The sequence below is a fragment of the Rhamphochromis longiceps genome, linkage group LG9, assembly GCF_057381845.1.
Source record: "Rhamphochromis longiceps isolate RC_006_pf linkage group LG9, R_longiceps_female_GT1.1, whole genome shotgun sequence".
Lineage (NCBI taxonomy): Eukaryota > Metazoa > Chordata > Actinopteri > Cichliformes > Cichlidae > Rhamphochromis > Rhamphochromis longiceps.
The window spans coordinates 10,347,716-10,374,618 of NC_140565.1; the positions used below are offsets into that span (position 1 = coordinate 10,347,716).

The window sequence follows — 26,903 nt, forward strand, 5'->3', positions numbered from 1 at the left end:
AATAGCGTTTTTTTAAAAGCAGAGAAATGCGCCGTATTTGATAGCTTGCTGCGAGACTTCACACCGAGCACATCTGCTGCGGGTGGGTTGCCTGTTATTGGACCTGGAGTTAGCAACATCCCCCAAAAACCCGAAGAGGAGAGTCCTGGCCCCTAGCCCTGCCAGTGTAGCAGACGGATGATGATGCAGCAGCAACCGTTCTTCTCTGCGTGAGGAGCTTAATGTTGTTCATGTGTAATTTACGTTGAGTAGGCTAACCACGTTATTACATTAATGCATGTAAGGTGAACTAGCAAACACCGTCGTAGTTACATGCGACTGTCTTCTTGTTTGATAGAGTGATACCATACATGCCCTGTAGCTGCAGAAAAAGCTAACACCGTTATCTTTTTACAAAAAAAACAAACAGCTAAACATGTTTTCCATTATTCACCGGTTCCAAACAAAGTAGGTATGTTGTATCAAAAGAAAAGGCTAACTTGGTTATCATTTTGCAGAAAAAAGAGACTGCTAAAAATAAAAACATAAGAGGTTTTTGGACAAAGTTTGTGTTCTCCATTCTTTAAGCAATTCAATTCAATTCAATTTTATTTATATAGCACCAAATCACAACAAAAGTCGCCTCAAGGCGCTTCATAGATACAGAGAAAAACCCAACAATCATATGACCCCCTATGAGCAGCACTTTGGCAACAGTGGGAAGGAAAAACTCCTGTTTAACAGGAAGAAACCTCCAGCAGAACCAGGCTCAGGGAGGGGCGGGGCCATCTGCTGCGACCGGTTGGGGTGAGAGAAGGAAGCAACGGTTAGAGCACCATTTAAGCACCCGCACAGTTTCAAAAGTACCGGTATCGGATAAAACCTAAACAATACCCATCCCTAAACAGAGTATAGATAAGGAATCTCTCAAATACTTCATAAAATGAGCATGTAGAAAGTGATCTAGCATTCTGAATGTTCACAATGACTCTCAGAGAGAGACCTGCTTCATTTTAAATCAGCCACTCGTGTGCCACGCCCAGAGTGCTGACCATTTGGGATGTGGAAGAAAAAAATCACGCCAAGTCAATGTTCAAAGGCAATGGTCATGGCCAGTAGTGGAACAGAAAAGCTAGTTCTGCCATCAATGGCCTGATGGGCCAGTATGGGATCTATAAAAATGAGAGACAGCTACTCCTCCCTCACCCCACTCAGTATCACTGGTATGAGGTTGAGAAGGGGAAAATGCATACAGGTCAATGCTGAACACATGAGAAGCTACTTTAAGGCATATCACCCAATTTGTAATATTGCTAAACATTTCTTAAGGCAGACGAGTCATGCTGGCTGGGTCAGTGTCATTTTTGTTGTAATTGATGTCTGGTTTGTTCTGTTCCCTAGTGATGGGTAGGGATGGGTACCAGTATCCGGTGTTCTGACATAATCCTTGAAATAGTAATAACACAGTATCCTCAGCAAAGATGAATTAAACAAGTTTTATTTTAATGGAAGTTTACTTCAAGTCTTCAGATTTTTACTGTCTTTTATTTGATTACTTTAAAGTATATGATTACATTAGAGTAATTAAATAAAGACAGTTTTGATGGAGCTCCTGAGCCAGCCCAAGCTCTCTATGAAGACGAGGAAAAACTCCCCTGGGGGGGCCAGACTGACGGGAAGAAACCTCGGGAAAGCCCATTCAAAGAGAGATCCCCTTTCCTGGGATGGCTGGGGGGGGTTACAGGAATTCCAAAACACTGAAATTTAAAGTGGGCCAATTAAAAAAAATTATTTCCTGAAAAAAAGAAAGGTAATTCATACATCACACATAAATGATAACGTCTGAATTGTGTGTGTTTGTGTGTGTGTGTGATAGGCTTATCTCAGCCAAGTGTGATGCTGTAGCTCCTCCAGCGTCGGCCGCGTCTCCGGGACTTTGGTTAAACACGCGTCCAAGAAATCCCGGCAGTCTGGAAAGAAAGGAAAGAGAAAAAACATGAAGATGATAGTTCCAGTGGTCCAAGCCATCAGTCAGTCTTGAAGTGTGACGTTTTCTTACTTTTGGACAGATGTCTTTTGAATTTCAGGCGCTCCACAGGACGCCTGTCTTTTTCAGGCTCTTCTCCACAGGACGCCTGTCTTTTTCAGGGACAATCTTCACCCACAAATTCATAAAGTCCTTGTGAAGGGTCAGTTTCTCAATGATTGTTCGCCCATGGTACCTGTGGAAGATTACAGTTGTCATTAATTTTCATTAATTGTGTAAACTCACAGAAAATAAAACATTAATGCACTTCAAACCCATTTAAAAGTACCCACCTGGCTTCAGGTGCAGCATCCCCTGCCATTCTAGAGGCAGCAATTAGAAATCTTTCAGTGAAGGTTCCTGTTTTCAGGGTGACGGCTGCTCCAAGTTTGTCAGCCAGCTGGTGCAGGTGTTGAGCCGTGCTATTCCTCACTGCAACACAGCGATGGCTGAGCAAGGACAATATTAGACACACAACTCAGTGAACATGATCTCTCTTTCATGTCTTCTAATAAAATCACTACAGCTTCTTCTCTCCTCTTACGTCAGTCCTGTGTTAAACAGAGCGCTCAGAATCCGTCCATGGCTGCAATTTTCCACCATGGCATCAAGCGCCAGATTGACCTCCTGATGTAGAAAGTTGTTGTTGGTCATTGCAAGCTTCAGCAATAGAGCTCGGCCTGTTGTTTCAACTTCTGGGTCCATTGTTCTCTGGAGCTGAATGTAGAGCTCATTGATGGCATGTATGGCCTCAAAGGCTATTGCTGAGCGTTGGTTTTTCACCTAAAATGTGAGTGAAAATCATCAGTTGAGGCTGTAGTATGCACTTGAAGGGAAACTAGCTGCATGAAACGCATATAAGAAACATAAAGTGTGCAATACCTCCTCAATGAGGACCAGACACACTTCATGTAGTTTAGTCTTCAGGATGTCCGAGTGGTGCTTTGCCAGAGACTGAATAGTTTGCAAGCCGTGTCTTTTCTTAATCCTGTATTTACACAACACAACATTGAACACGACTTCAGGAACACCACAAATAACACAGCCACATTATGCAGCACTGTTTCTGTGCAGTATTTAATGTCTCCTTACTACGTTTCTTACCAGTCGTCTGAAGACAGCAGACTAAAGCTGTGGGACAGGCTCTCTACAGGTGTAGCTACAGGCGGGAGTTTGACCCTGCTCTCTCTTGGATTATTCTGACTGCACTGACTGTCTGCTTTCTTGTCTGATAATCAACGAGGTTAGTAAAAAGAAACTGTCATTTCTTCTAATTCGAAGCATGATGCAGTGATTAATTGTTCATTAAAATCTTTTTAAAAAATCTCTTAATTTAAAGTTTGATTATTCAGCATCTTCTACAGTTACTGAGGAAAACCACTTACCGTCTATAGGGACGACTTTTGCACGGCGCAGCAGCGTCCCAGGCCGAGGTCCTCGTTTTTGCGGTATGGGAACTGTTGGAGGTTTTGGAGTCAAAGGCTTTACTGCAGTAAATGTTTTGGTTGGTACTGTGTGTCCAGGTGAGGTTACAATCCCATCCTGGAAATGCTGCAGTTTTTCCAAAATAGGCCCAAATTTGTCTTTTGCTGTCAAGACTCTTATTCCACGAATGACCTTCGTGTCTGTTTAGACAAAAAAATAACTAAATAACTACAAATTGACATCTTACAAAAACAACAATAAACATTTTTCTTCCTGATTTTTTTTTTCTTCAAAAAAGCATATAAAATGAATGGACAGCAAGAATGTGTAATTTAGCATTAAAATAGATAATCTACAGTGTCAAATTTTAAAATCTAAACTAACTGATTAACAGCAGGTGTAACCACTAAAGAAAAGCATCACCTTTGAACCGACCTGCTCCTGAATGTTTAGCAGAGAAAACAGGCAATTGCGATGGACAAGCTGCTCGAGGAGGTGGAGGAACTGGAGTGAGCGGTGTCATCTCAACAGGACTAACAATGAAAGGAATGGCCCTCAGATCACTTGGTGTGTGTGTGTCTGCAGAGCTGAGGCTACTCAGACTTCTTTCAGGGTCCTCCTGATTCCAAAAGGGGTCATCCAAACAGTTCCAGCTTCCCTGGACTATCTCTGGAGAGCCTGCGCATTGCTCAGGTAAAGGTGGGAGTTGCACAGCATAATCTCTGGGTCTCTGTGCGATATGCAATGTGTCTGCCTGTTGAAAGAACACATTTGTCTTACTGCTCTGAGCTTTGTGAAAGTCCAGGATCCTGGACTCTGTGGTGAAGCGCTGACAGTTGCTCTGTCTACAGTGACTTACACAAAAATTACACTGTGCAAAGCAGCAAAATATAACACATCTCTCAGAAACATTTACATTTGATCAGCAGAGAAGTCAAGAATGAGTATGTTTAGTTACTTACATCTCCACCTGTGCGCTTTCTCTGAATCAAATCTTCAAAGCGATGGAAAAAGTTATCTGATGTCTTTTCAGACATGCCTGAGATAAAAAGTGAACAAATTGTTTAGAAATAGAAAGTTAGTGAGTGCTGCTCAGTGTGTGAGTGGCAAGTTCTAACTGAGCTGCTCAGTAAATAACTGTTATGATGTGGAACTCACAGAGCATTTTTTGAAAATATTCATATATATACACTATTTTGTGTTTACAAAAATATCAGACATGTCTAAATCAAAGGCAGGTTATGATCTCTAATTATGATCTTTAATCAACAAATTTAAATAGACGTCCTAATCACAGCTTCTAAAACTAGACAACACTATACTGATAAATTCATATAAAACAGCAAAAAGGAGATAAAAGCACTGTCATAAATAGAGAAATAAGTACAGTAAATAAATAAATACAGTTTTTAAAAAATATAGAAAAAAAACATGTGTCATTTGTTACAACGACAACAAAATAGCAGCTTGGACAAAGCTGTTTCTTCAAGCTTCGCCTGCATTTAGGGTCTGCAAACCTCTGTCCCACAGGAAGAAGCTGAAATCCTCCAATAAGGGGTGGGAGTCATTTAAAGTAGAGTAACTCATCCTCTACAACTGCCTAGTATTCAAGGACTCTATGTTAAGATGCTCTAACATGGTACAGTACCTTCAGAAACGCCTCAAATTTCTTAGATACTGAAAATTAAATCTCTTCTCAGGAACCTTTTCTCCATTCAGTAGAAGTAGATCTAGTATTCATTTTAAAGTTCTAATGAAGACAGCAGACTAAAGCTGTGGGACAGGCTCTCTACAGGTGTAGCTACAGGCGGGAGTTTGACCCTGCTCTCTCTTGGATTATTCTGACTGCACTGACTGTCTGCTTTCTTGTCTGATAATCAACGAGGTTAGTAAAAAGAAACTGTCATTTCTTCTAATTCGAAGCATGATGCAGTGATTAATTGTTCATTAAAATCTTTTTAAAAAATCTCTTAATTTAAAGTTTGATTATTCAGCATCTTCTACAGTTACTGAGGAAAACCACTTACTGTCTATAGGGACGACTTTTGCACGGGGCAGCAGCGTCCCAGGCCGAGGTCCTTGTTTTTGCGGTATGGGAACTGTTGGAGGTTTTGGAGTCAAAATAGGCCCAAATTTGTCTTTTGCTGTCAAGACTCTTATTCCACGAATGAACTTCGTGTCTGTTTAGACAAAAAATAACTAAATAACTACAAATTGACATCTTACAAAAACAACAATAAACATTTTTCTTCCTGATTTTTTTTTCTTCAAAAAAGCATATAAAATGAATGGACAGCAAGAATGTGTAATTTAGCATTAAAATAGATAATCTACAGTGTCAAATTTTAAAATCTAAACTAACTGATTAACAGCAGGTGTAACCACTAAAGAAAAGCATCACCTTTGAACCGCAATTGCGATGGACAAGCTGCTCGAGGAGGTGGAGGAACTGGAGTGAGCGGTGTCATCTCAACAGGACTAACAATGAAAGGAATGGCCCTCAGATCACTTGGTGTGTGTGTGTCTGCAGAGCTGAGGCTACTCAGACTTCTTTCAGGGTCCTCCTGATTCCAAAAGGGGTCATCCAAACAGTTCCAGCTTCTCTGGACTCTCTGTGGAGAGCCTGCGCATTGCTCAGGTAAAGGTGGGAGTTGCACAGCATAATCTCTGGGTCTCTGTGCGATATGCAATGTGTCTGCCTGTTGAAAGAACACATTTGTCTTACTGCTCTGAGCTTTGTGAAAGTCCAGGATCCTGGACTCTGTGGTGAAGCGCTGACAGTTGCTCTGTCTACAGTGACTTACACAAAAATTACACTGTGCAAAGCAGCAAAATATAACACATCTCTCAGAAACATTTACATTTGATCAGCAGAGAAGTCAAGAATGAGTATGTTTAGTTACTTACATCTCCACCTGTGCGCTTTCTCTGAATCAAATCTTCAAAGCGATGGAAAAAGTTATCTGATGTCTTTTCAGACATGCCTGAGATAAAAAGTGAACAAATTGTTTAGAAATAGAAAGTTAGTGAGTGCTGCTCAGTGTGTGAGTGGCAAGTTCTAACTGAGCTGCTCAGTAAATAACTGTTATGATGTGGAACTCACAGAGCATTTTTTGAAAATATTCATATATATACACTATTTTGTGTTTACATGGCAACGGGAGGAAACAACCCGGCAAAATAACACATGACAGCGAGATAAATTTATTGGATTGCCAGTCAGAGAAGTGTGATTCGTCACTCCAGTAAACACATCTCCACTGCTTTAGAGTCCAGTGTTGAGATGCTTAAATCACTCCATCTGACGCTTTGCATTGTGTTTGTCAGTGTAAGGCTGGGATGCAGCTGCTCAGCCATGGAAACCAATGAAGTTTGGACATCTGTAACAACAGCAGACTGCAGATATTGGTGACTTAAGTGCACTATGAGCCTTAGCATCAGCTGACTCGCTGTCATTTCCAATTACTTCCACTTTGTTATAATATCACTAACAGCTGACTATGGAATATTTAATAGCGAGGAAATTTCATGACTGGACTTGTTGCACTGGTGCATCCTATCACATTACCATGCTGGAATTCATTCAGTTCCTGAGAGCGACTCGTCCTTTCACACATGTTTGTAGAAGTAGTCTGCATGCCTAGGTGCTTGATTTAATACACCTGTGTCCATGGAAGTGATTGGAACACATTAATTGAATGATTTGGATGGGTTAGGGAATACTTTTGGCAACATAGTGTATGCCTGACCTTACAAACTCTATGATTATAACAGTCATTTTCACTGTTTTCAGAACACAAGTTATGGTTGGAGATATCATGACCGCCACCCCACCATACAGATGTTTTGGGAGGTATTTGATGAACTAACTGAAGAGCAGAGGAAAGATTTCCTTCGTAAGTACTTGCTGAAGCCTCCATTATGATATGTTACTGAAATCACACTGTATCATATAAAACATTAGATTTTTCTGCGCTTTACCAAGATACATTAGAGAGCAGCATTGTTCTGATTAATATACTGTAAAGCTGCTTCTAGCTGGTGGACTGAGCCGCCTCACCTTTCACCTGGCTCACGTCACACACCTGGAGAGACTCGACCTCCACCTGTGTTGCCTCACGCGAGATGATCTAGAGGCTCTGAGTCAGTTGCTACCAATCTCACACGCCGGACACTAATCGCATGCTCGCTGCAGCAGTCATGTGACTCGTTGTTTTTCAGTCCAGGTGCTGCCCTCTCTCACTGCACTGACCGAGCTTGATGTGTCATCCAATAAGGAAGTGGGAGGTGTGGTCCACCTGCTGGTCTCCGCCCTCCCTGCGACACAAATGAGGAGGCTGCCATTCAACAGCTGCTACATGAGCAACGAGTCCTTCACTGCTCTGGGTAACACACACACACACACACACACACACACACACACACACTTGTTTATTTATAGAAGTTTTCCTTCAAGTCATTCTCCCTGAATACCTCTTCCACCCTCTAGCCTGAAATGGTGAAAACTTTGTGTTTATGCATCAGCCCTGGCGGTGTCCTATCTGCGCACGGTGGATATTTCCTGGTGTAAAGTGGTTGGCGGTCACTTGGCGCTCCTGCTGGATGCTCTGCAGCCATCAGTCGTCAGCGAGCTCTGTCTTTGCAGCTGCGAGCTCACCACTGATGACATGCAACATCTGGGTAACTAACACACAATGACATTATACTTTTTCTTTTTTGGTCTGTAGTGGATCATTAGGCTGCATAAATGTATATTAAGACAAGTAAAGCCTGAAGGAAATTGATATTTCTTTCATTTATTTCATGCTGCCAGCATCTGTAGCTGTCGTATAAAACAAAACAATGAAACTATTCGGTGTTATTTTTGTCTCCATCAGAAACATTGTGAACAAAACAGTAAAGTGAACAGGCATAAAGTGATCAGTTATCAATGGGTCCTCTTCCTCTGTGCAGCTGCCGTGTGCAGACGGGGCTGTCTCTCCTCACTCCGTGCACTGGATCTGTCCTACAACAGCTTGGTGGGAGACAACGGTTGGTGCAGTCTGTTTGCAGCAGGAGGTCTGGGCTCTCTGGAAGACGTGGATGTCAGTTTGCGACCTTCAACCTCTGCTCCGTGCTCAGCCTGGCTGCCCGCTCTGCTCCGAGCTCTGCCTCAAATTTCGGCGCTGGCTCGACTGGCCATGCAGAGGTGGACAGCTGACTGTCAGGAGAGAGAGCAGCTCAGGTACTGTCTGAAAAAGAGGAGCGTCCTGCTGGAAAGGGATCCAGATTTACAAGACACATCATCAGCATGTAAAGGGAACAGTCAGGAGAGCCTAGAAGAGAGTCAGCCTGAGGAGATTGGAGCGGACCGCACTGGAATTTACTGTCAAAGAGCGACCCACTTTGTTGCTTTATTATTATTTTTTTAAGTCTCTGTTACCACAAGAAGGTCAGTGTTGACGTCAGCTGCATCACGTCTGATGTAAACTGTGTCACACGTGATGGTTTCAGGGAATACTGGGAACTTACAGAGTTAAGCACAGCTGGTGTGGGTTATCATATTTGTCGTCTCTCACCTTGGCTGCAGGGTCTGGGTCTTTCCAATGCAGCAGTCCTAACACTTGAGACACACATGCCGAGAAGTGGGGATACCTGGAAATGGACAAAGGCTTTCAGCAGAGTTTTAAAGCAGCTATTCAGGAAAAGAGCTGTGAATTATCTGCATACCTTGTTAGGTAATCAGCTATTTTGGGGTTCTTTAACAAATCAACCAAAAGGTCGACTGAGTATTTTCTCGTCAGAGTACCTTCACCGTTCACGATGATGTTGAGCACAAGCTGGAGCGTTTGATGGATGTTCTTTGCATCAAAGAGCTACGAGGAAATCCCAGAGATTAGAGACAGGATATTATGTGAATCAGCATGAATGTTGTTTGTTGTTCAACAGATAAAAACAAGAAGAGAAAATAGAAACAAAGTAAAAAAGGAACAATTGTTTCTGCCGTTAAGAAAAAAAAATTGAGTCATGGCAGAGACCTGCAGAAGTCTTGAGTCTCATTTGATGACATTTTGTCAGATTGCCTTGTAATTTAAAAAAAACAAAACTGTTTTTTGAGCAAAAGTTCTCCAGGTTTTTTTGGAGTTCTTTCAAAGTTTTCTTATTTTTGGACGTTAGCTGCTTTTTCACTCTTTTTCAGTCCAGTCTGTGCATCTGAACATTTACAGAAAGATTTCTTTGTTTCGTCTTTAGACACTTTGTTAAACGCAGATCCCAGCAGAGTTCGCCTACCTTCTCTCCAACCTTCTCAGGTTTTGTGGATATTATACATGGTTATGCTGAGGATATGTTGGCTACTTTCCACTGGAAATGCCTTTTGGTTAAACTGTCAGCGAGGAATTTGCACTGTTACATTTTTATATAACTTTAATGCAAAAAAAACAGCTGCTTGTTTAAGTGAAAATACACTGATGGGGTTTTTTTCTATTCATGAACAGGAGTGTGATCAGTTTAATAAAAGAAAAAATAACCATAACCAAGATATGAGGGGAAATCTTGGACAAATACAAGCAGACTGGAGCAGCCAGCGTTCAAAACACCGACGTTCAAGGTAACAGAAGGTTCCCGAGCCACATCCACCCAGCTGGTTTCTGTGTTTCTTGTGTATTTGTGTACACTGTGACTTCATGGCTGTCTTGGGCTCCAGCTCTTGTTTTGGTGTCTCATTAATTTGATTTAATGTCCTGCTTAGTGATAACATCACTCTTGGCCTCCCTGCACTGGCTTCCAATTGAATTTAGGATTCATTTTCAAGTTCTTTTATTGGTTTTTAAATCTTTAAATGGTCTGGCACCTGCTGAAGCCCTATGTCCCCACTCGTTCGCTCCGGTCAGCTGAGCAGCTGTTGCTCTCAGTCCCCAAATCACGGCTGAAACTGAGAGGAGACCGAGCGTTCTCTATCGTGGCTCCTAAGCTTTGGAATAATCTTCCTCTTCACATTAGGCAATCGACATCAGTGCTGGTTTTTAAATCCAGATTGAAAAAGCATTTTTATTCACTGGCTTTTGACTCAGTGGTTGACTGACTTGTATTTTATTGTTTTTCGCTATGTTTATTATTGTATCGTATTTATTATTCTTATGGTATCTATTATGTTTCTATTGTTCAGCAGTTTGGTCAGCCTTGTGTGTTTTTAAAGTGCTATATAAATAAACAATGATGATGATGATGAACATAGTAACGTGTGTTGGGTTGCTCTGTCTTCAGACTCACTGTCAGACTGATTAGACAGTGAGTCTGAAGGTGAGAGTCCTCACTGCCCACGCCTGTCTTTGGGTCTGACCAACACCGTTTCCTGTGTGTCATTCCCCCCTCGCCTTCCCCCCATCCGTCCTGTCTGCACTGACCTCTCCAATAAAGACAAAAGGCCTCATTTTCTGAAACTCTTCCTATCCCATCACCTTGCGAAGAATCACTTCACCATGTTGATTAATAAGGACGGTGGGAATGGTTTGAAGTCTCGTCACAGAAAATGTGCCAAAGGCAAAGAATCTGAGCTTGAAATAAAATGAAATGAAAGATCAGCCCCACACAGGGGTTAAATTCAGATGGAAACTCTTATCACACAAAGAGAACAAGCGAATAAATATATCTGAGTGTGGCCCCTTGACTGTCACAGTGTAGCTGACATTTGATCTTATCATGTGTTAAAGCTATTTTAATTACTGAAGAGAACCAGTGTCAAACTCAGCCCAAGTATGGTTGTACGTTAATCCTTAAAGCAACAACGTTTTTAAAGTTGCAGCGTCATTTTTACACCACACCTAAAATCCCACTAATCGTCCGGGCTCTTCACCCTATGACCACACGCTGGGGTATCTAACACCACATGACCCAAATGGAAACTATGTCAGCTGAAAGAAACCCATCGAAATGTGCAACACTTAAAACTTTGCCTGATTGGAGCATGGCTTCAAATACAGCCCTGAAAACAGACAGGCGGTCGTTGGCATTTCGCCCTCGTTCCTGAGAGACTACATCGATGTATCAGTCAACAAATGAACTACTGTGGCGTCACAGCTGGGGCCTTCTCTGTGTCGTTTATAACACAGAGAAGGACCCAGCTGTGACGCTGAAGTGGTATCTTTAAATTAGCTGTAGGTGTGAATGCTTGTCTGTCTCTCTGTTAGCTTTGCAACAGACTGGTGATATTCAGAGTGCACCATATGTCTGGTATTATTTCCCTTCCAAATTAGTGCTTCCTCTTAGTTGCTGGTCTAAATTTGTTTCCTTTCATGTTCAGGCCGTGTTAGTGTTGTCTCTGTGTGTAGCAGGTTTTGTCTCCATGTTTGTTTCACTGTCTGCCTGTCTGTCTCTGTATTCTGTACTTCTGATAGACGTCTAATTTTGCCAGTCCCTCTTTTTGTGCGCCTTGTACCTTGTCACTCTCTGTGACCGCGTCTCACTTTGCCAGTTCCCATGTATTTAGTCAGTTAATGGTGGTCTGAGTAACCCTCACCACTTTGTTCTCCAGTGTCTTTGTTCCTGTTCATCCTACATATTTTCCCCCATTTGTTATTTATTTCTGCTGTTTGCTATTTATATTTTATTCCTGCACAGTTTGCTTGAAGCACTCATATTTTGTCTATTCTATTCATGTGGATCTTATCTTTCTATTTCCTTGCTTCCTTTTCTGTTTACTTTGCTTCTTGCCCGTGTTTCGTCCTTTTGCGGTGTCTGTGTTTTTTTAATCCTATGGTCTCTTTTAAGTTTGTTTGTCTCTTTACTTCTTCAAACTGAATTCAAAGTGGAGCAAATGCTATATAACATTCTCATAGTCTCATTCACACTAACGTTGGTTCTGTATCTTGTAACCAAAGGAAGCTTCAGCATGCAGACTGGAGCCAGCGATCAAAACACGTGCTTCCTATTTTATTTTGTTGGTTATGTTGAGTTTTGCTGTAACTGTCTCGTTACTCCTGATTTGTCCCTGCCGTCTCCTCTTCCCTAATGACCGTCCTGTGTGTTTATTGTTTAATCTTCTCCTTTCGTCACCCAGCTTCACTGGTCATGTTTCCTAGTGTTATCCCCCAGTATAGGTTTCTGAGTTTCTCAGTTCCCTGTCAGATATTTCATATCATTCTCTCCGTCCAAAATAAACAGGCTGCCTTTAGTTTATCCTTGCCAGCCTGTGAGTCTGCATTTGGGTCTTCTTTTTTCATAACAAATGATCATACTCCCCGCAGATTGTGATAGTGACACCTCCAGGCCATGCTGCAACTCTCTGGAGCTTTCCGCTCTTCAGGAACTCTCTCTGCAGGAGGGGGAGATACAGGAGAGGTGGAGGAAGATCTCAGCCTGGGCGTCTATTGTCTTATGTAGTCTGGAAGATGAGTGGATGGTGGGGTGGGTGCAGTTTTCTCTGTGGTGGGGTTGGGTGGACTGTCCCGGGCTCTGTGGGGCCGGGAGGCGCTGCTGCACTGGGCCCCGGTCTGGATGGGCCTGGGCCCCCTTTCCCTGGCGGGGCGCGGAGTATGGGGGTGTCACCAGGGTGCAGAGGAGGCTACCCCCCCTCTGTCCCCTTCTGGCTGCCTCTGCCTCAATTTTATCCCACAACTTAGACATTCACATTACTCACACTCTCATTACACATACATATAGGATCTTGGGGGTGGGCACAATACATGGATACATGGATACACGATACATGTACACCCCACCCCTGGTGTCGTTGCCCACCTCTCAATTTTAAATACACGTAGACATTGAGGGCTATCAGGAGGGACTATGCGCTTACCTGCTGCTCTCTGGCAGGTAGCTCCATGCCCTCCTGGGTTTTAAATGCACCTTAGAACACACATGCATCAACACTACAATGAGCGGGTTGAGGGAGGTTTGGAGTCTTCTCTCACCCCCATTCTCTGCGGCCTGCTGGAGCGGGGGGGCTAGGAGGAGGAGTTGGCCGTCCGACTGCGGTCTGGAGTGTGGGGCCTCCCTGCTGCTGCGGAGTTGGGGTGGTCTGCCTCTCCCCACCGCAGGGAAAAGGGTAACACCACCTGGGTCTGGGTGCAGTTCCCCCTCCAGGGGCAAGGGTACCTAGACCCGGTTTGTAGAGTACGCTTGGGGAGTGTGATCGTGTGTACAGCGTCTCTTTATGTCTGTCTCCACGTTGGTTGAGTGTGGAGTAAGTACATATGAGAGCATGAGGGTGGGAATGGATGTTTGTGTCTGTGTGTGCCTGTATGTCTGTGTCTATATGTCAGGTTGGGTATCAGGCGCCACCTCTCTGGGGACATCTCAGGCCCTCCAAGGTTTGGAGGCCTATCTCCCCCTACCACCACTTCCCCTGCCAGTGGCGGACTCCCTCAGACACCGGTTCACTCCTTGGCGGCCGCTTATCGGGGCCTGGAGCCTGGGGCTCGCTCGGGCCACTTCGGAGGTGGGGGTGCCCCCGGCCTCTCGGCCTGGGGCTCGGTCACTCAGGCACGGCTGGCTGCCGGCGGAGCTCACGGGCGCGTCACTGCAACTCCCCCTGGCTTCTGCTCCGCGGCTGCTGAGTGAGCCCTCATCTGGGACTCTCCTCAGCTCTTTCTGGGACAGTGGCGCGGCTGCCCCTCTGTTGGTCTTCCTTGGTCTGTTGTGTTCTGGGGGCCTCTGGATGTCTGGAGTTTTGATCTCCTCCATACCTGCTTCATGCCCTGGAGGACGGGGCTGTGGCCCCCCCACACCCTCTAGCAGATCATTACATGAAGGAACCTTTTTAAAAAACAAGCGCGTCCATGCTCACAGGTGCTCACACACACAAACTTCACCCTTTTTGGCTCCTACCTCAAAGCACACTGTGTTCTGTTGATCTTATGTGCTGCACAATAATGTTTAATATTTAGTATTTACTGTCATATTCCCATATATCATTGTGATGTTGTTTATTCTATTACTCTTGTTCTCTTCTGCTTGTTTTCTTTTTTCTTTCTCAACAGGTGATCCAGGTGATTAATAGATGCATTTTTTTTCTTTTTTTTTTCTATGGCTTTGTGTCCAGATATCAGCGCTCACCTGGCTGGTACCAAGAAGGTTCAGCAAGTGCTCCCCAGACCTGGAGTCCTGGACAGATTCTTCCCAGACCAGCCTCAAGCTGTGCAGCAGATCCGAGCGACATTGGCTGACCTCTACACTCTAGACATGGTGAGAAAAAGGGCACGGTTTGTTCATTGTTTGGAAAATTTGGCATTAGATAATCCTCACCTGGGTGTTGCTGTTCAGTGTAAGCAATATCATTTGCATTTTATTCCTCTGATTTATTTCTCTGTGGCGTTTATGAACTCGTATTTCTTAGGCTGGCTTTTAAGGAAGGAGAAAAGGTATGTATCAGTTGGCTGGGAAGAAAGATGGAGGTGGAAAGGATGTGCAAGCTATGGGACAAAGTTGCTGAGACTAGGTTAAAAAGAGGTGAGGATCAGTGAGCAGGAGTGTGGCTTTGTGCTGAAAAGAGCACAACAGATTGTTTGGAGAGAAGGTGAAGGAAAGTCAGCTGAAGCAAGACAGTTTGTGGAGTTTGTGTTGGACTGTATGTTATGCTGGGAGCCTGGGGATTAGTGCACTTTGATTCCAAGTTAATACTAACTAGTGTTTCTCACTGGTTTTTGGGTGGTGGAGTAAAAGGGATTGGTTGGTGGCTGTTTCTAATGTTAGCCTTTTCTTGGTTTTCTTACAGGCAGGGTAAAGACATGGTGATGAATGAGTGTGTGGGCCGTCTGCTGAGGACCAAGAGCTCAGGACAGTCAGACGGGGGTGTCGCAGCAGGAGTCACCGTGCTCGACAACCCTCTGCTGTCCTGAGATGTCACACTCCTGCCTGCACATACAAACCACACTGAAGTCAAAGTTCCACCTGCACCTCCACCTGTTCTTGCAACAGCATGAAAACTGACAGAGGTGAGACAGAAGAAAAGTTCTTGTCTATTTTATTTTTTTTTTTACTAAGTTAAGGAATTAAGTTAAGAAGAGTGATTAAATAAATAGTTTCTTGCATTTTTGATTTAATGATTGTGTTTAGGATTATTTCAGAAACATGTTTAGAGGATCTTTGTAAGCCTGTATTTACTTTAAAAGAAGGGAAGCACTTCTTCATCCTACAGAAAAGGTGACACATTACAGATGAGTTCATAAAAAGTGTCTCTGTCACTCTTTCAAGGCTCTGTCACTTTTTCTTTTGTACTGGAACAGCATGTTAAAGTAGGCCTAGGCTGACATCTTGTGGCAGTGTGTTGTTACTACAACATATGAAATTGTGTTTCTATTGGAAATATAATTCAGCGCCACTGAGCCGCTCTCTCAGTTACAAACTGAACCTGTTTTGTAGACGTATAAATCACTAAGTACAGTGAAGCTTTTGGTTTTGTAAAAGTGTTTCTTATTCTAAATGCATGTTGATTTTTATCAGGGTGAAGAGCAGTTAGCAGTGCATTCATGGACATCTTTAAACTATTAATTGAAGAATCTTTGGTCATGATGGCATGAACTAGAAACGTGAGCTCCAGGTGAGACTGCACAGAACAACAAGTGTCCTTAAACTGCATCAACTGATGACGTCTTACAATTTTATTCCACTGTGTGTTTTTATCATTGAATGTTTCTGTCTTTGTGTACATGTAATGCAGACACTAAAGCTGAGCCAGAACTTCATGCTGAAGAGAAGGATTCTTTTAAAATGCATGGGGGAGCAAGCGAGTCAGATACCAAGGGCACAAAGATGAAGCAGGTCTGATCGGAAACCGTTTATTTCCAGGCCAGGGAGCACAAATAAAAACACCCTTAAAAGGTTCCCTCCTGCTCAACCGCGTCACTCCCTACGGAGAGAAGATCTACATGACCTTATCTGCGTATCTGGAGGTCAGCCGCTGCTCCGCCGTGTTGTACCTGTTTGTACGTGTTTTTAAGTCTCTTGATGTCATCGTGTCTAACACACACCCTTTATCTCCTCTCTGCAGCTGGACCATTGCATCCAGCCTGCCATTATCACCAAAGACATCTGCACGGTCTTTTACTCCCGAGACGCCAAGATTTCCCCACCCCGTTCTCTCAAGAACCTCTTTGGGACTGGATACTCCAAAACTCCTGACTGGTAAATCTGGGCTGCTGCACTGTGGCCATCTCTGTTTCACAATCAAAGATATCTGCCCTGTTACAAAGTTTCCTTGTTCAAAACTTCTGCTTCATTATAGCAACCGAGTGACTGGGATCTACGAGCTGAGCTTGTGTAAGATGTCTGACACTGGAAGCCCAGGTGAGCGGCCATGAAACATGTTTAAAGAACGGCAGCTGTTTTATCATAATTCTGTGGAGAGCTTCATCCTAATGAGGGCTCATGTCCTGAGCAGGGATGCAGAGGAGGAGGAGGAAGGTCCTGGACACATCAGTGGCTTATGTGCGTGGAGAGGAGAACCTGGCCGGCTGGAGGCCCAGAGGAGATAGCCTCATCCTAGAGCACCAGTGGAAGCTGGAGAAGATGGAGCAGCTGCAGGAGGTGGGGCCTTAAAAGATTCATAAAGAAATAAATCTGTTTAATATCGTAGAGGGAAAAATGACTTTTCAACTCAAAGACCAAAGTGCTATTCTAAAAAGTTTTTTCTTAGAGTACAGACTTTACATGACTAACCTCCCCTCTTCTCCCCACCTCACATTCGCCCCCATCTTTCGTCCAGGTGGAAAAGACCCGTCACCTTCTGGGAGAGGCGGCTCCCGTGGGAACAGCTCCCACCACCAAGTCCCTGAGTGAGTCTCTGTCCCCCAGCGTGAGCTCCGGCACTCTGTCCACGTCCACCTCCGCCTCCTCGCAGATCTCCAGCACCACCTTTGAAAGCGTGAGAAGGAGCTGGCCACCAAGGTGAGAAAAACGTGGGCTTAGTGGGCGTTCTTGTTGCTGCCTTCTTCCTTCTCTGCTCGGAGCTGATCGGTCTTGTTCCTGTTGTGTTGTAGTGCCTGCGCCTTCTGACACACACCTTCAATACTGAATACAAGCAGCTGGTGAACAGCATCAGTGACTGCAAGTTGAGAAATAATACAAAGAAATAAAAAAATAGCCTTTCTGTGTCACATCAGGGAGTTCCTATATTGACGTCTACCTCATCCTGCTGTTGTTTCACTTCAGCTTTCTCTCATCTCACCGATCGGACGTGATCCATCCGTGACGAGCTTCAGCAGTGCCACCCTCACCCCTTCCTCTACCTGCCCCTCTCTCTCGGACTCGCGCTGTGGCTCCATGGGCCAGAAGTAAACATATTTTTAGGAACATTGACCTCGATCTGCAAACGGTTATTGACAGGTTATCCATTTGATTCTAACTTGGTGTGATTTGTGTTAAAGGACCCCTGAGAACAGCTCACGTGCCTCCAGTCCCTCCTGCTCAGACTGTGAAAACTTCCCGATGGTTCCCACTCTGGAGACCTCCTACCTTGCGCGGGCTGCAAAGAACGAGTTCCTGAACTTGGTGCCTGATATTGAAGAAATGCGACCAGGGTGAGTAATGCCATATTAACCCAAATACTGTCACTATGACATGTGTCTCACAGACCAAATGTAAGTCGACACTCATGTTCTCTAGTTCAAGCAGAAATGATGTGGATCAATTCAAATTCCTGAGCCTGGATGATTTCAGCTGGAAACAAACCAACTCTGCTTCTTCCTCAGATAATTCAATTCAATTTTATTTATATAGCGCCAAATCACAACAAAAGTCGCCTCAAGGCGCTTCATAGATACAGAGAAAAACCCAACAATCATATGACCCCCTATGAGCAAGCACTTTGGCGACAGTGGGAAGGAAAAACTCCCCTTTAACAGGAAGAAACCTCCAGCAGAACCAGGCTCAGGGAGGGGCGGGGCCATCTTCTGTGACCGGTTGGGGTGAGAGAAGGAAGACAGGATAAAGACATGCTGTGGAAGAGAGACAGAGGTTAATAACAGATATGATTCAATGCAGAGACGTCTATTAACTCATACTGAGTGAGAAAGGTGACTGGAAAGGAAAAACTCAATGCATCATGGGAATCCCCGGCAGGCTACATCTATTGCAGCATAACTAAGGGAGGATTCAGGGTCACCTGGTCCAGCCCTAAATATATGCTTTACCAAAGAGGAAAGTTTTAAGCCTAATCTTGAAATCTTGTCTTCTGAATCCAAACTGGAAGCTGGTTCCACAGAAGAGGGGCCTGAAAACTGAATGTGTTCACTGACCGGTGTTGCCAGCTTTGGTGGCTCGTCTCCCGCTCGAAGAGGACCAAAAAGAGAACAATACAGTGTTCAGCTGCCTGGCTGTGCTCTACACACACAGCCCTGCTCTGGTACAGTAAAAACCACATTTACATTTGTTTACATTTCCAATGTAGAGGATGAGTTTAGATCACTGTGGTCCAAGCTTGTCGTCAGTTATAGAAACTGGATGTGTTTCCTTACATTTATTTTGTGTTGACAGAAGTCTTTGATTCATATTGATTATTAAAGCGGGCTTTAACCTGTGGAGAAACGCGTGTGTTCTTGCTCCTTCAAACGGTTTTCTTCAGAGATTTCTCACTGTTTGTACACATGCTGAGTGGCTAGTTTTGAAAACACTTACTTTACCTTTACTACTCTGCTCAGAAATGCAACCTGTGACCTTACACAGCCCAAAAACTTATCCTAAAACATAAATTAACAAGGACAGAAGCTTTTTACAAATGCTTCAACAGTGTAATTCTAACAAGGTATGCAATACATCTAATGTCAGTTCAGAGGTATGAAGTGATGACACTTTGACATCACTGAATAAAAGCAGTCTTGTCATAATAAGCTTTGCTGTGGACAGTTGGCGCGTTCATGTTAAACTTTTTCTTACAAATAAAAAAGGTAATCAGATGTTAAGTTTGTTCAGTTTTAGTTGTTCTCATCGTGTTGCTCCTCAGATCTCCCGTTGTCCCTGAGCCTGACTAAAGCTCGGCAGCTTGTTTTCAGGGCATGGCAATGCAGATATGAGCTAAATGTGACACAGCAAAGAAAAATCAGAATCAAGAAACCCTGAGCTGACTTTCATGGCTGCAGACGTGACATTAAGAGCCTCACAGATCAAAAAAGTATGGGATTTAAACTGCTTCTAGACCTGCACACGTCTGTTTCCAGGGCAGGATATCCATTCCAGTGCAGCAGAAGGAGCGGTCAGTGTGGACCTCGGTGCTGTACAGGACCTCCTGGAGCTGCTTGTCTCCTGGCATCTGGGCTTTCACTCGTATCTGAAGGACAAAATAGGAAAATCAAGTTGCTCTCACTGTCACCTGATTTCCACAGACTGCCATCTGACCACATCCCTGCAGTTGGATCCCACCGCCGTACCTCTAGGATGGGTCTTCTTGTTGTCAACCCAAACCACCCTCTCCTTCAGCTCTGAGCTGAATATATACACATGATTGCTTCTTAAAAAACAAACAAAAACAAAAAAACGTCCCCACACGGAGTGAGACTCAGTCTTGGATGCCCAGATCAGCCAGTGTGGTGTCCAAGAAAGGGAAGGGTTGGTTTGCCAAGTTGGGCTGTACCTCGATGGGCAGTGTCACCAACATGGGGATATCCTGCTCCAGTCTGACGCGCAACATCTTGTTGTGGGACCCCGGGAGCTTCCTGTCTGCCGATCCGCCTCTCCGTCGGCCTGCTCCACAGTCGCCGCCTCCTCCAGAGAGCGTTTTGTGTCGTCTGCTGCCAGCTTGACTTGCTGATCTTTATCTCAGGAGGCAGTGGGTTTTTACCCTCTCCCCCTTTGATCCTGTGCGTTATCGTTTAAAACTCGCTATCTGCATCTTTTGGCTCCAGCACGTCTTTATTGTTAGAGTTGTTGCTTGCTGTGTTCTTCTGCGGGGTGCTGATGATTCATTGTTCTGCTTCTTCTGATGGTAAACGCCTCTGGAAAGCCTGAATATGTGAGCGCGTCTGATTCATACAGAGTTCTGCTCTGCCCCCCCGGACTGATATATGCAGCCAGTGTGAATGTGTGTTATGTATCACTCACATGTTAGGTTCATTAGACTGACACAAGGGTGATGCACGGATGTTGGTGTTTTTAGGGCCAAGTGTGAAAGTGGAAGAAAGACAAATTCTTTTGAAATGTTAAAAGAATGTTGGAAATTTGATCAGAATACAGTAAAAATGAAAGAAACAGATATTTTTCTCAGATCATTGTGTTAAATTGTCATAATCGCCATGTTCTCTTTAAGACTATCAGCTCTACTCTAAACAACCCTGAAAGCCTCTGCTGACACATGTCATCAGTTCCTTTCTTTCTTTGTAAACAAGGTCGAGTCTGTCAGGTCAGCAATAGAACTTCCTACAGATGACCCATCAGTGTTTATTCCATGACTGTAAACATGTTTCCATTTGTCACTTCAGTCTTTACTCTGAAATACAGGAAATGACATCATGGCTCAAAATCTTTGTCGTTCAAACAATTCTTTATTTAACATTTTTTTAACTTTATTTAACAAAATACATTCAATAAAAACTTGAACAACAGAAAACTGATTTTTAATCCAACCACTGAAAAAAAAGGTAACGACTGAACACAAACAGAAGAACAATTTATAAAGATTAAAATGGAACTACAGGAAGTTTGATTCATAGCCTCATTTGAACTTTAACTTAAACTTAAGGAGAGCCGACCTGAACTCTGTGGAGCCTGATCTCCAGGGTTTTAAGTTGGACTCTGAAACCAGAGGATGTTTCTCTCTCTTCAGATTCACTCTGATCCTGTGATGGGAACGGTTTCAGCCCTGCGTGATCGCGCTGATGTTTGCACAGAGCAGATGATGAAGTGAATGTTTTGGCACAGTGGTAACAGTGAAACAGTTTAGTAGTAACGTGGGATCGTTTGTGTGCAGAGTATGAACTGAGATTACTGAAGCTCTTGTCACACTGCTCACAGCTGTAGTTTCCTTCCATGTGTGTACGTTCATGCTTGTTACGATTACCTGACTGTGAGAAGCTTTTGTCACAGTGTCTGCACTTGTATGGTTTCGCTCCTGTGTGGACTCGTTTGTGTGTTTTAAGGTGACCTGCAGTGGTGAAGGATGACCCACACTGATCACAGAGGTGCTTCTTGACCCCACTGTGAAAGAGTTCATGTTGTTTTAACTCAGCTGATGTGGGGAAGCTTCTCCCACATTCTTTGCAGTATTTCAGTTTGTCTCCAGTGTGTTTACGTTGATGTATTTTTAGGCTGGCTTGCTGACTGAAAGTTTTTCCACAGATGTCACAACGAAAGTCTTTCCCACCACCACAGCGATGACAGGGTTGAGAAGTGGATCCATCTGTGTCGCTCTGCTTCTAAACAAAGACACAAAGACCGTGTAAGTCAGTCCTTCAACACTTTTATCCTGAAAGTCGCCTGAAATAAAGAGCATCTCTGCAGACGTCCAGTTACATTTTACTGTTTCAATTAACACACTCAGTTTACTGGGCTACAATAACTACAATACTACCACCATAATACTACAGCAATACTTATTTAATATTACAGTAACATCTGACTTACACTTAAATGAAATGAAAACCTGAATAATGGCTCAGAGCTACTCTTCGGTGCAGTAGAAGTGCTAACATGCTAACACAATTTAATGAGCAGACTTGTTCCAAACAGTCAGACTGAACTTACAAGAATAAAATAAAAATACAAACCTCACAGTAACTGCACTTGTAGAGTCTCTTTCTGGTGTGGATCTGTTGGTGTTGTCTCAGGTACTGTGGAGTTTTAAAAGTCTTCTCACACAGGTCACATTGATAAGGTCTCTCCTCAGTGTGGGTAAACATGTGGTGTTGTAACTGTGCGTCTGTTGTAAAGTATTTACCACACTGATCACACCAGTACACATCTTCTCCAGAGTGAATGCGTAGGTGTATATTTCGGCTCCATAGCTGGCTGAAAGTTTTTCCACAGATGTCACAGCTGTATGCCTTAACTCCAGAGTGGGTAACTAGATGACTCTGTAAGTGGCTACTTCGAGTAAAAGCTCTGCCACACTGATCACAGCTGTAAGCTTTAACTCCACTGTGGACGACTTGGTGTGTTTTTAGGGCATTCTTCCAGGAAAACGACCTTCCACACAAGTCACAGCTGAACGGTCTCTCTCCAGTGTGGATGAGCTGATGTTGTTTTAGTTTAGACTTCCAGGTAAAATCCTTCCCACACTCGTCACAGGTGTTTTTTTTCTCTCTCTTGCTTCTGTGAGGTTTGTCGGCCTCCTGAGAGCGCTGACTTCTCGGTCCACGATGGTCCTGCAGTGACAGAGATACAGAGGCAGTGAGTGAAATGCAGTCATTAAACAAACTGAAGCTTCAAACTCCCTCCATTAACACTAGTTTTAAACCTGAAGGTGGAGTGTGGCACCAAACACCACCAGAACCTGAACGACTGCAGGTGCTGATAAGTTGCGGTCGCGGTATTTCAACATCTAGTTAGCAATACAGAAGACGAGCGAGAATAAATGGAGTAATATTTTTTATGTGGCAGGTAATTTCAAATGCAGCGATTCTATCAGCCCAACAAACATCAGTAAACACACAAACTGTTTGTGTGCAGTTTGTCTCACAATGTGATTTAAAGACTGCAGTAAAATCCTCTGCAGGTTAGTGCAGGATAAGCAGGCAAGTTTACTGTAATGTGATGGATTTAAGTAAAGAACAGTGTGTGACTGGTGCACAGTGACTGTGGTGCTCATGTCAGAGTTAGATTACATCAAGTGTAGCAGAGATTAACTTAAACTTAAGCTCATGATGCTGACATTCATTCACTGAGCTCCACCCACATACCAACAGTATAGTGTATAATATAAAGACAGTGTACTGTCAGTGTAGAGAAAGGAAATCAGCCAGGACAACTCGTGAAACATCTGCTGACATCTGGATGAATTCACAGAGAGCAGCAGGTCAGCTGATCACAGCCTGCACATTAAAAAAATCTACTGGAGCTCTCAATAGAAATGATTGTGAGCTGTGACCCTTTTCCCCACACTGAGCCACTACAGCTGATTTTAGGGTTGAATCCTGCTGAATCCCACTTTAACATCTTCCTGCTCATTTTGATGTTTAGAGGCAACGTCACCGTCTAAGATGTAGGCATTGTATACATTGTATACATTATTTCTACATTACATTATTATTGCACAAGGTTCATTTAGTTTAGCATAAAATATACATATCAGTACTTCAGCTTTTAATGGAGTATTTCTTAACACTAGTATCTGTCACCTTCTGTTTTGAGCTCATTGTTTTCTCTGCAGTGGCTGAACTGAGTCCAAGTAGCTGAAATTTCCTCTGCTGCTCCGTCAGACTCTTCTCCTCCTCCTGATCAGCTGGGACACAAAACAGAACTTTGTTAAGCTCCACACTGCACTGAAGAGTCAAAGTGTCTCATATGTTCATCTGAGAACACACAGAACACATTTTAGCTTCCCTGGGTGGACAACTTGTTTGAAACAAACACAAAAGGTTTGAGCACCGATACCAAATTCAGCAGTATGGCACACCAGTACCAGGAGAGCAATTCCTCTTTAAAATATGCCCTGGCCAAGAAAAAACCCGACAATATACGTGTGCCGTGAGAAATGATAGATAGATAGATAGATAGATAGATAAAATTTATTTCAAACATGCAAATATAATTGAAATAACAACAGAAAAAAATAAAAATAACAAAACTTAAAAATCATCAAGTTTTCATGCAAATATCTATGTCTACAGAATGTGTGTGCTCGAAAAGGAGTAGGATGAAGTTTTCTTGTTCCTACCCCCTTATTTCAAATTTCATTGCTTACAAATCCATATCCAGGATTCAACATTATTTGATCATATATTTAACTATGTACAAGTCTAACACATTGAACATACACAAATAAAACCATTTTCAGCACGTAAACCAGAACAACAACAAACTAAATTTTTTACATAAACTAATCACTCTGTTTATAACAGCCGCTTAATCTCTGAGTTTATTTTCTATCTATGTGACAAAAACCTTAATGAACACTTAAGGTTGGGTTACTCAGGCCTTGATTTATAAAAAATGAGGACACAATGAGACAACTCAGTCACTGAGAGGAAGATTTCCTATATTCATGCAATTTATTATTTTTGAACAATCCTGTGAATTTTTGTATTGATGTACTTGTCTTGATTTCATCTGTATATCCGAGTGGGTGTAGAAATCTGAGCCATCATCTGAGTAAGCCTCATCACAACTTTGCGCTGATAAAGGCAGCTGTGTTTTAGCCTGGAACACATTTATTTTTACATTTCTCATAAATGTATTTCATTATAGCACTTTTACCGCCAACATGTTGGGTCTTTTGGAGCCGGAAGTGACCTTATATGGAAGAAGGGTGGCGCTAGCTAGCTTAGTTAGCAAGCTGCATTCATAAGCTGTGCAGGTGCCACAGAGATGCTAAGTAGCCTTAATAACAGACTAATAAAATAACAGAAACTCTGATTACAATGAGCTCATTTAAAAGCTTTCTTCTAATAAATTATTTTCTTCTCTGTGTTTCACAACCTTTTGCTGATATCTTTCTGTGAATTAGTTTAAAGCAGCTTGAGTCAATTTAGTCAGATTTTTTTTTCCAACTTGTTCACAAAAACTTGAGAAGAGACACCGAGGAGAGCAACAGAAAGCCTCATTCAGGAGCTAAACTCAAGATTAACTAGACTCGGATTAATATTAGCTCGGTGCTTACCTTTAAGTGTTAAATCAGTCTTGACAATAATCGGAGAGAAAAACGCCATAAAGCGGGAACTCGGCTTCTTCTTCTTCTGCTCTTGTATTTTTTGGCGGTTAAAGCTTTAAGGCGCATTACCGCCACCTGCTGGACTGGACTTTTCATGTCCCAAACATCATCAATTGGCCACAAATTTGTTGGAGTTTCTGTTAATAAAAAAGATGGAATTCAAGGATCTTGTTATTTGGTTTGTTCGTTTTTACCATTTACTCTACAATTTTCTGCCAGTGTATAGCAAACCCCACAGCTCAAATCAATGAAGAATTTAGTATTTTTAACATATTGCTTAAGCTGGAACCAGCAGCTATATAGGCCTAATTTTTAATCCAAACATGTGATAGAGGTTTACCACCAGGAGAAGCAGACTGTAAATAAAAGACTGTGCTACTGAAAACTGTTAGTCTGACTTTGGATTGTAAATATGTTTCCTTTTGTCACTTCTGTATTTGTATATGGCTCAAACTATTTGTTATGAAAGCAAAACAAACAAACTGATGTTGTATAAATTGATTCAGGATTATTTACTTCGAGTCCAGAAATCATAGCTGTCTCATCAGATCCAGTTGTGACATTAGCTATAGTTTCCGCGGAGGGTACTTGGTTCTGTATGACAGCACAGCTTTTAGGTTGAATTCAAGCGCTTGAGTACAGCCTGATAATTAGAGGCCTGCAAACATGTTTGCTGATGAACTTTGGAAGTAAAAGTACAGACAGCTATAGAAGACACAGGACACGAGATGGGTTCATTATTTCTTTTGAGTTCCATGTAACAATCCGTAACTCTGTAATTAATGAATGTGCCATTTAATCTTGGCTGCAGCCAAGATTAAATGGCACATTCATTAAATGGCTAAAATGGGTTGGCTGCCGTTCAGCATTTAGCACAAGTCAGCTTTTGATCAGAAAGTTTTCTGGTTTGATCCCTGGCTGCTCCAGTCTGCAGGCGAAATATCCTTGGACAAGATTGTAATCCCAAGCTGCTTTCTGATGCATCCATTGGAGTGTGAATGCTTTATAGAGTTTGTGAAACAGTTGTACGTGTGGTCAGATTGTTTTGTATTTGTGTGTGGATTGAAGCACATGTCTGAGAGCACATCAATCACTGCACATATTTTTTAAAATCTTAGTTTAAATAAAGTTTTTGATTATTTATTATAAAAAAGAGATGATATATATATAATGCAGTGGGCACTCTACCAGCTAACATGTCAGTTAATTTGACACATTGATTTATTTATCATTTCTTTTTCTCTCTCAGCTTTTCAGCTCCATATTTTTGCCATTTCTTCCACACTCAACTCTGTTCTACAAGGTGAGCCCACAGTTAATGTAGGAGAGGGCAGGTGGCATTAAGAGATTTGATTGGGCAATCTAGGGCCCAGTTAGTTCTTCCTTTTGGTGAAAGCTGGGCTCTTCAGTTCAGCATGGTACAGCTCCAAAGATTCTGCAACATCAAACCCTCTGTCTGCTAATGTTACATCACCTGGGCTGAGGCAGTCCAGGTAATTGCAACAGTTTCTTGAAATTAGTTAATTCAGATATAAACAGAGTGACAGTTTACAGATTCAAACATGTCTCAGAGAAAACAGAAAAAAACAGTAAAGCCCAACTCTCCTCTTTGTGATCAGGAAGACAAAATTCAACTTCCTGATCAAGTAGACAAATCATTCAACCAGCTTCTAGAAAAGGAAGATATTCAAAAGTTGAAAG

The 26,903-nt window shown here is 42.8% G+C and overlaps 4 protein-coding genes across 5 annotated transcripts; 2 read left to right on the forward strand and 2 right to left on the reverse strand.

Moving 5' to 3' along the window:
* Positions 1-570: 570 nt before the first annotated feature.
* Positions 571-7,791, reverse strand: LOC146661678 (uncharacterized). The gene is made up of 12 exons (XM_085418242.1): positions 7,491-7,791; positions 6,338-6,414; positions 5,832-6,129; positions 5,458-5,610; positions 4,393-4,469; positions 3,854-4,184; positions 3,391-3,630; positions 3,110-3,233; positions 2,888-2,993; positions 2,550-2,788; positions 2,299-2,454; positions 571-2,201 (listed from the first exon to the last, which is right to left on the reverse strand). Exons 2-12 carry the CDS (start codon positions 6,410-6,412, stop codon positions 2,063-2,065), a joined length of 1,938 nt encoding a protein of 645 aa, XP_085274368.1. The 5' UTR covers positions 6,413-6,414; positions 7,491-7,791; the 3' UTR covers positions 571-2,062.
* On the forward strand, positions 7,107-9,142 carry LOC146661679 (leucine-rich repeat-containing protein 31-like). 2 transcript variants are annotated; one of them, XM_085418213.1, is made up of 4 exons: positions 7,107-7,326; positions 7,652-7,816; positions 7,955-8,110; positions 8,384-9,142. In XM_085418213.1, the coding sequence occupies exons 1-4, from the start codon at positions 7,272-7,274 to the stop codon at positions 8,839-8,841; spliced, it is 834 nt and encodes a 277-aa protein (XP_085274339.1). In that variant the 5' UTR covers positions 7,107-7,271; the 3' UTR covers positions 8,842-9,142. The 2 variants fall into 2 exon arrangements, with proteins under 2 accessions (XP_085274339.1, XP_085274340.1); XM_085418214.1 differs by lacking the exon at positions 7,107-7,326 and adding an exon at positions 7,382-7,573.
* Positions 9,143-16,131: 6,989 nt separating this feature from the next.
* On the forward strand, positions 16,132-17,401 carry LOC146661680 (kinesin-like protein KIF1B). The gene is made up of 6 exons (XM_085419491.1): positions 16,132-16,299; positions 16,398-16,531; positions 16,632-16,693; positions 16,788-16,933; positions 17,112-17,293; positions 17,386-17,401. The coding sequence occupies exons 1-6, from the start codon at positions 16,276-16,278 to the stop codon at positions 17,399-17,401; spliced, it is 564 nt and encodes a 187-aa protein (XP_085275617.1). The 5' UTR covers positions 16,132-16,275.
* Positions 17,402-21,072: 3,671 nt separating this feature from the next.
* LOC146661681 (uncharacterized) lies at positions 21,073-25,200 on the reverse strand. The gene is made up of 4 exons (XM_085418208.1): positions 25,152-25,200; positions 23,671-23,774; positions 22,102-22,698; positions 21,073-21,750 (listed from the first exon to the last, which is right to left on the reverse strand). Exons 1-4 carry the CDS (start codon positions 25,198-25,200, stop codon positions 21,073-21,075), a joined length of 1,428 nt encoding a protein of 475 aa, XP_085274334.1.
* Between the last annotated feature and the right edge of the window lie 1,703 nt (positions 25,201-26,903).

What these genes read in the sequence shown, in the direction of transcription:
- LOC146661678 (XM_085418242.1), bottom strand. Translation starts at nt 6,412, where the DNA reads ATGTCTGAAAAGACATCAGATAACTTTTTCCATCGCTTTGAAGATTTG. An exon ending in CTGTTTAACACAGGACTGAC is followed by an intron (nt 2,455 to 2,549) that starts GTAAGAGGAGAG and finishes GTCCTTGCTCAG; the next exon opens with CCATCGCTGTGTTGCAGTGA. An exon ending in GATGCTGCACCTGAAGCCAG is followed by an intron (nt 2,202 to 2,298) that starts GTGGGTACTTTT and finishes AATCTTCCACAG; the next exon opens with GTACCATGGGCGAACAATCA.
- LOC146661679 (XM_085418213.1), top strand. Translation starts at nt 7,272, where the DNA reads ATGTTTTGGGAGGTATTTGATGAACTAACTGAAGAGCAGAGGAAAGAT. An exon ending in GCAGAGGAAAGATTTCCTTC is followed by an intron (nt 7,327 to 7,651) that starts GTAAGTACTTGC and finishes GTTGTTTTTCAG; the next exon opens with TCCAGGTGCTGCCCTCTCTC. An exon ending in CGAGTCCTTCACTGCTCTGG is followed by an intron (nt 7,817 to 7,954) that starts GTAACACACACA and finishes TTTATGCATCAG; the next exon opens with CCCTGGCGGTGTCCTATCTG.
- LOC146661680 (XM_085419491.1), top strand. Translation starts at nt 16,276, where the DNA reads ATGACCTTATCTGCGTATCTGGAG. An exon ending in TACTCCAAAACTCCTGACTG is followed by an intron (nt 16,532 to 16,631) that starts GTAAATCTGGGC and finishes GCTTCATTATAG; the next exon opens with CAACCGAGTGACTGGGATCT. An exon ending in AGATGGAGCAGCTGCAGGAG is followed by an intron (nt 16,934 to 17,111) that starts GTGGGGCCTTAA and finishes TCTTTCGTCCAG; the next exon opens with GTGGAAAAGACCCGTCACCT.
- LOC146661681 (XM_085418208.1), bottom strand. Translation starts at nt 25,200, where the DNA reads ATGGCGTTTTTCTCTCCGATTATTGTCAAGACTGATTTAACACTTAAA. An exon ending in CAATGAGCTCAAAACAGAAG is followed by an intron (nt 22,699 to 23,670) that starts GTGACAGATACT and finishes CTGTCACTGCAG; the next exon opens with GACCATCGTGGACCGAGAAG. An exon ending in ACAAGTGCAGTTACTGTGAG is followed by an intron (nt 21,751 to 22,101) that starts GTTTGTATTTTT and finishes GTCTTTGTTTAG; the next exon opens with AAGCAGAGCGACACAGATGG.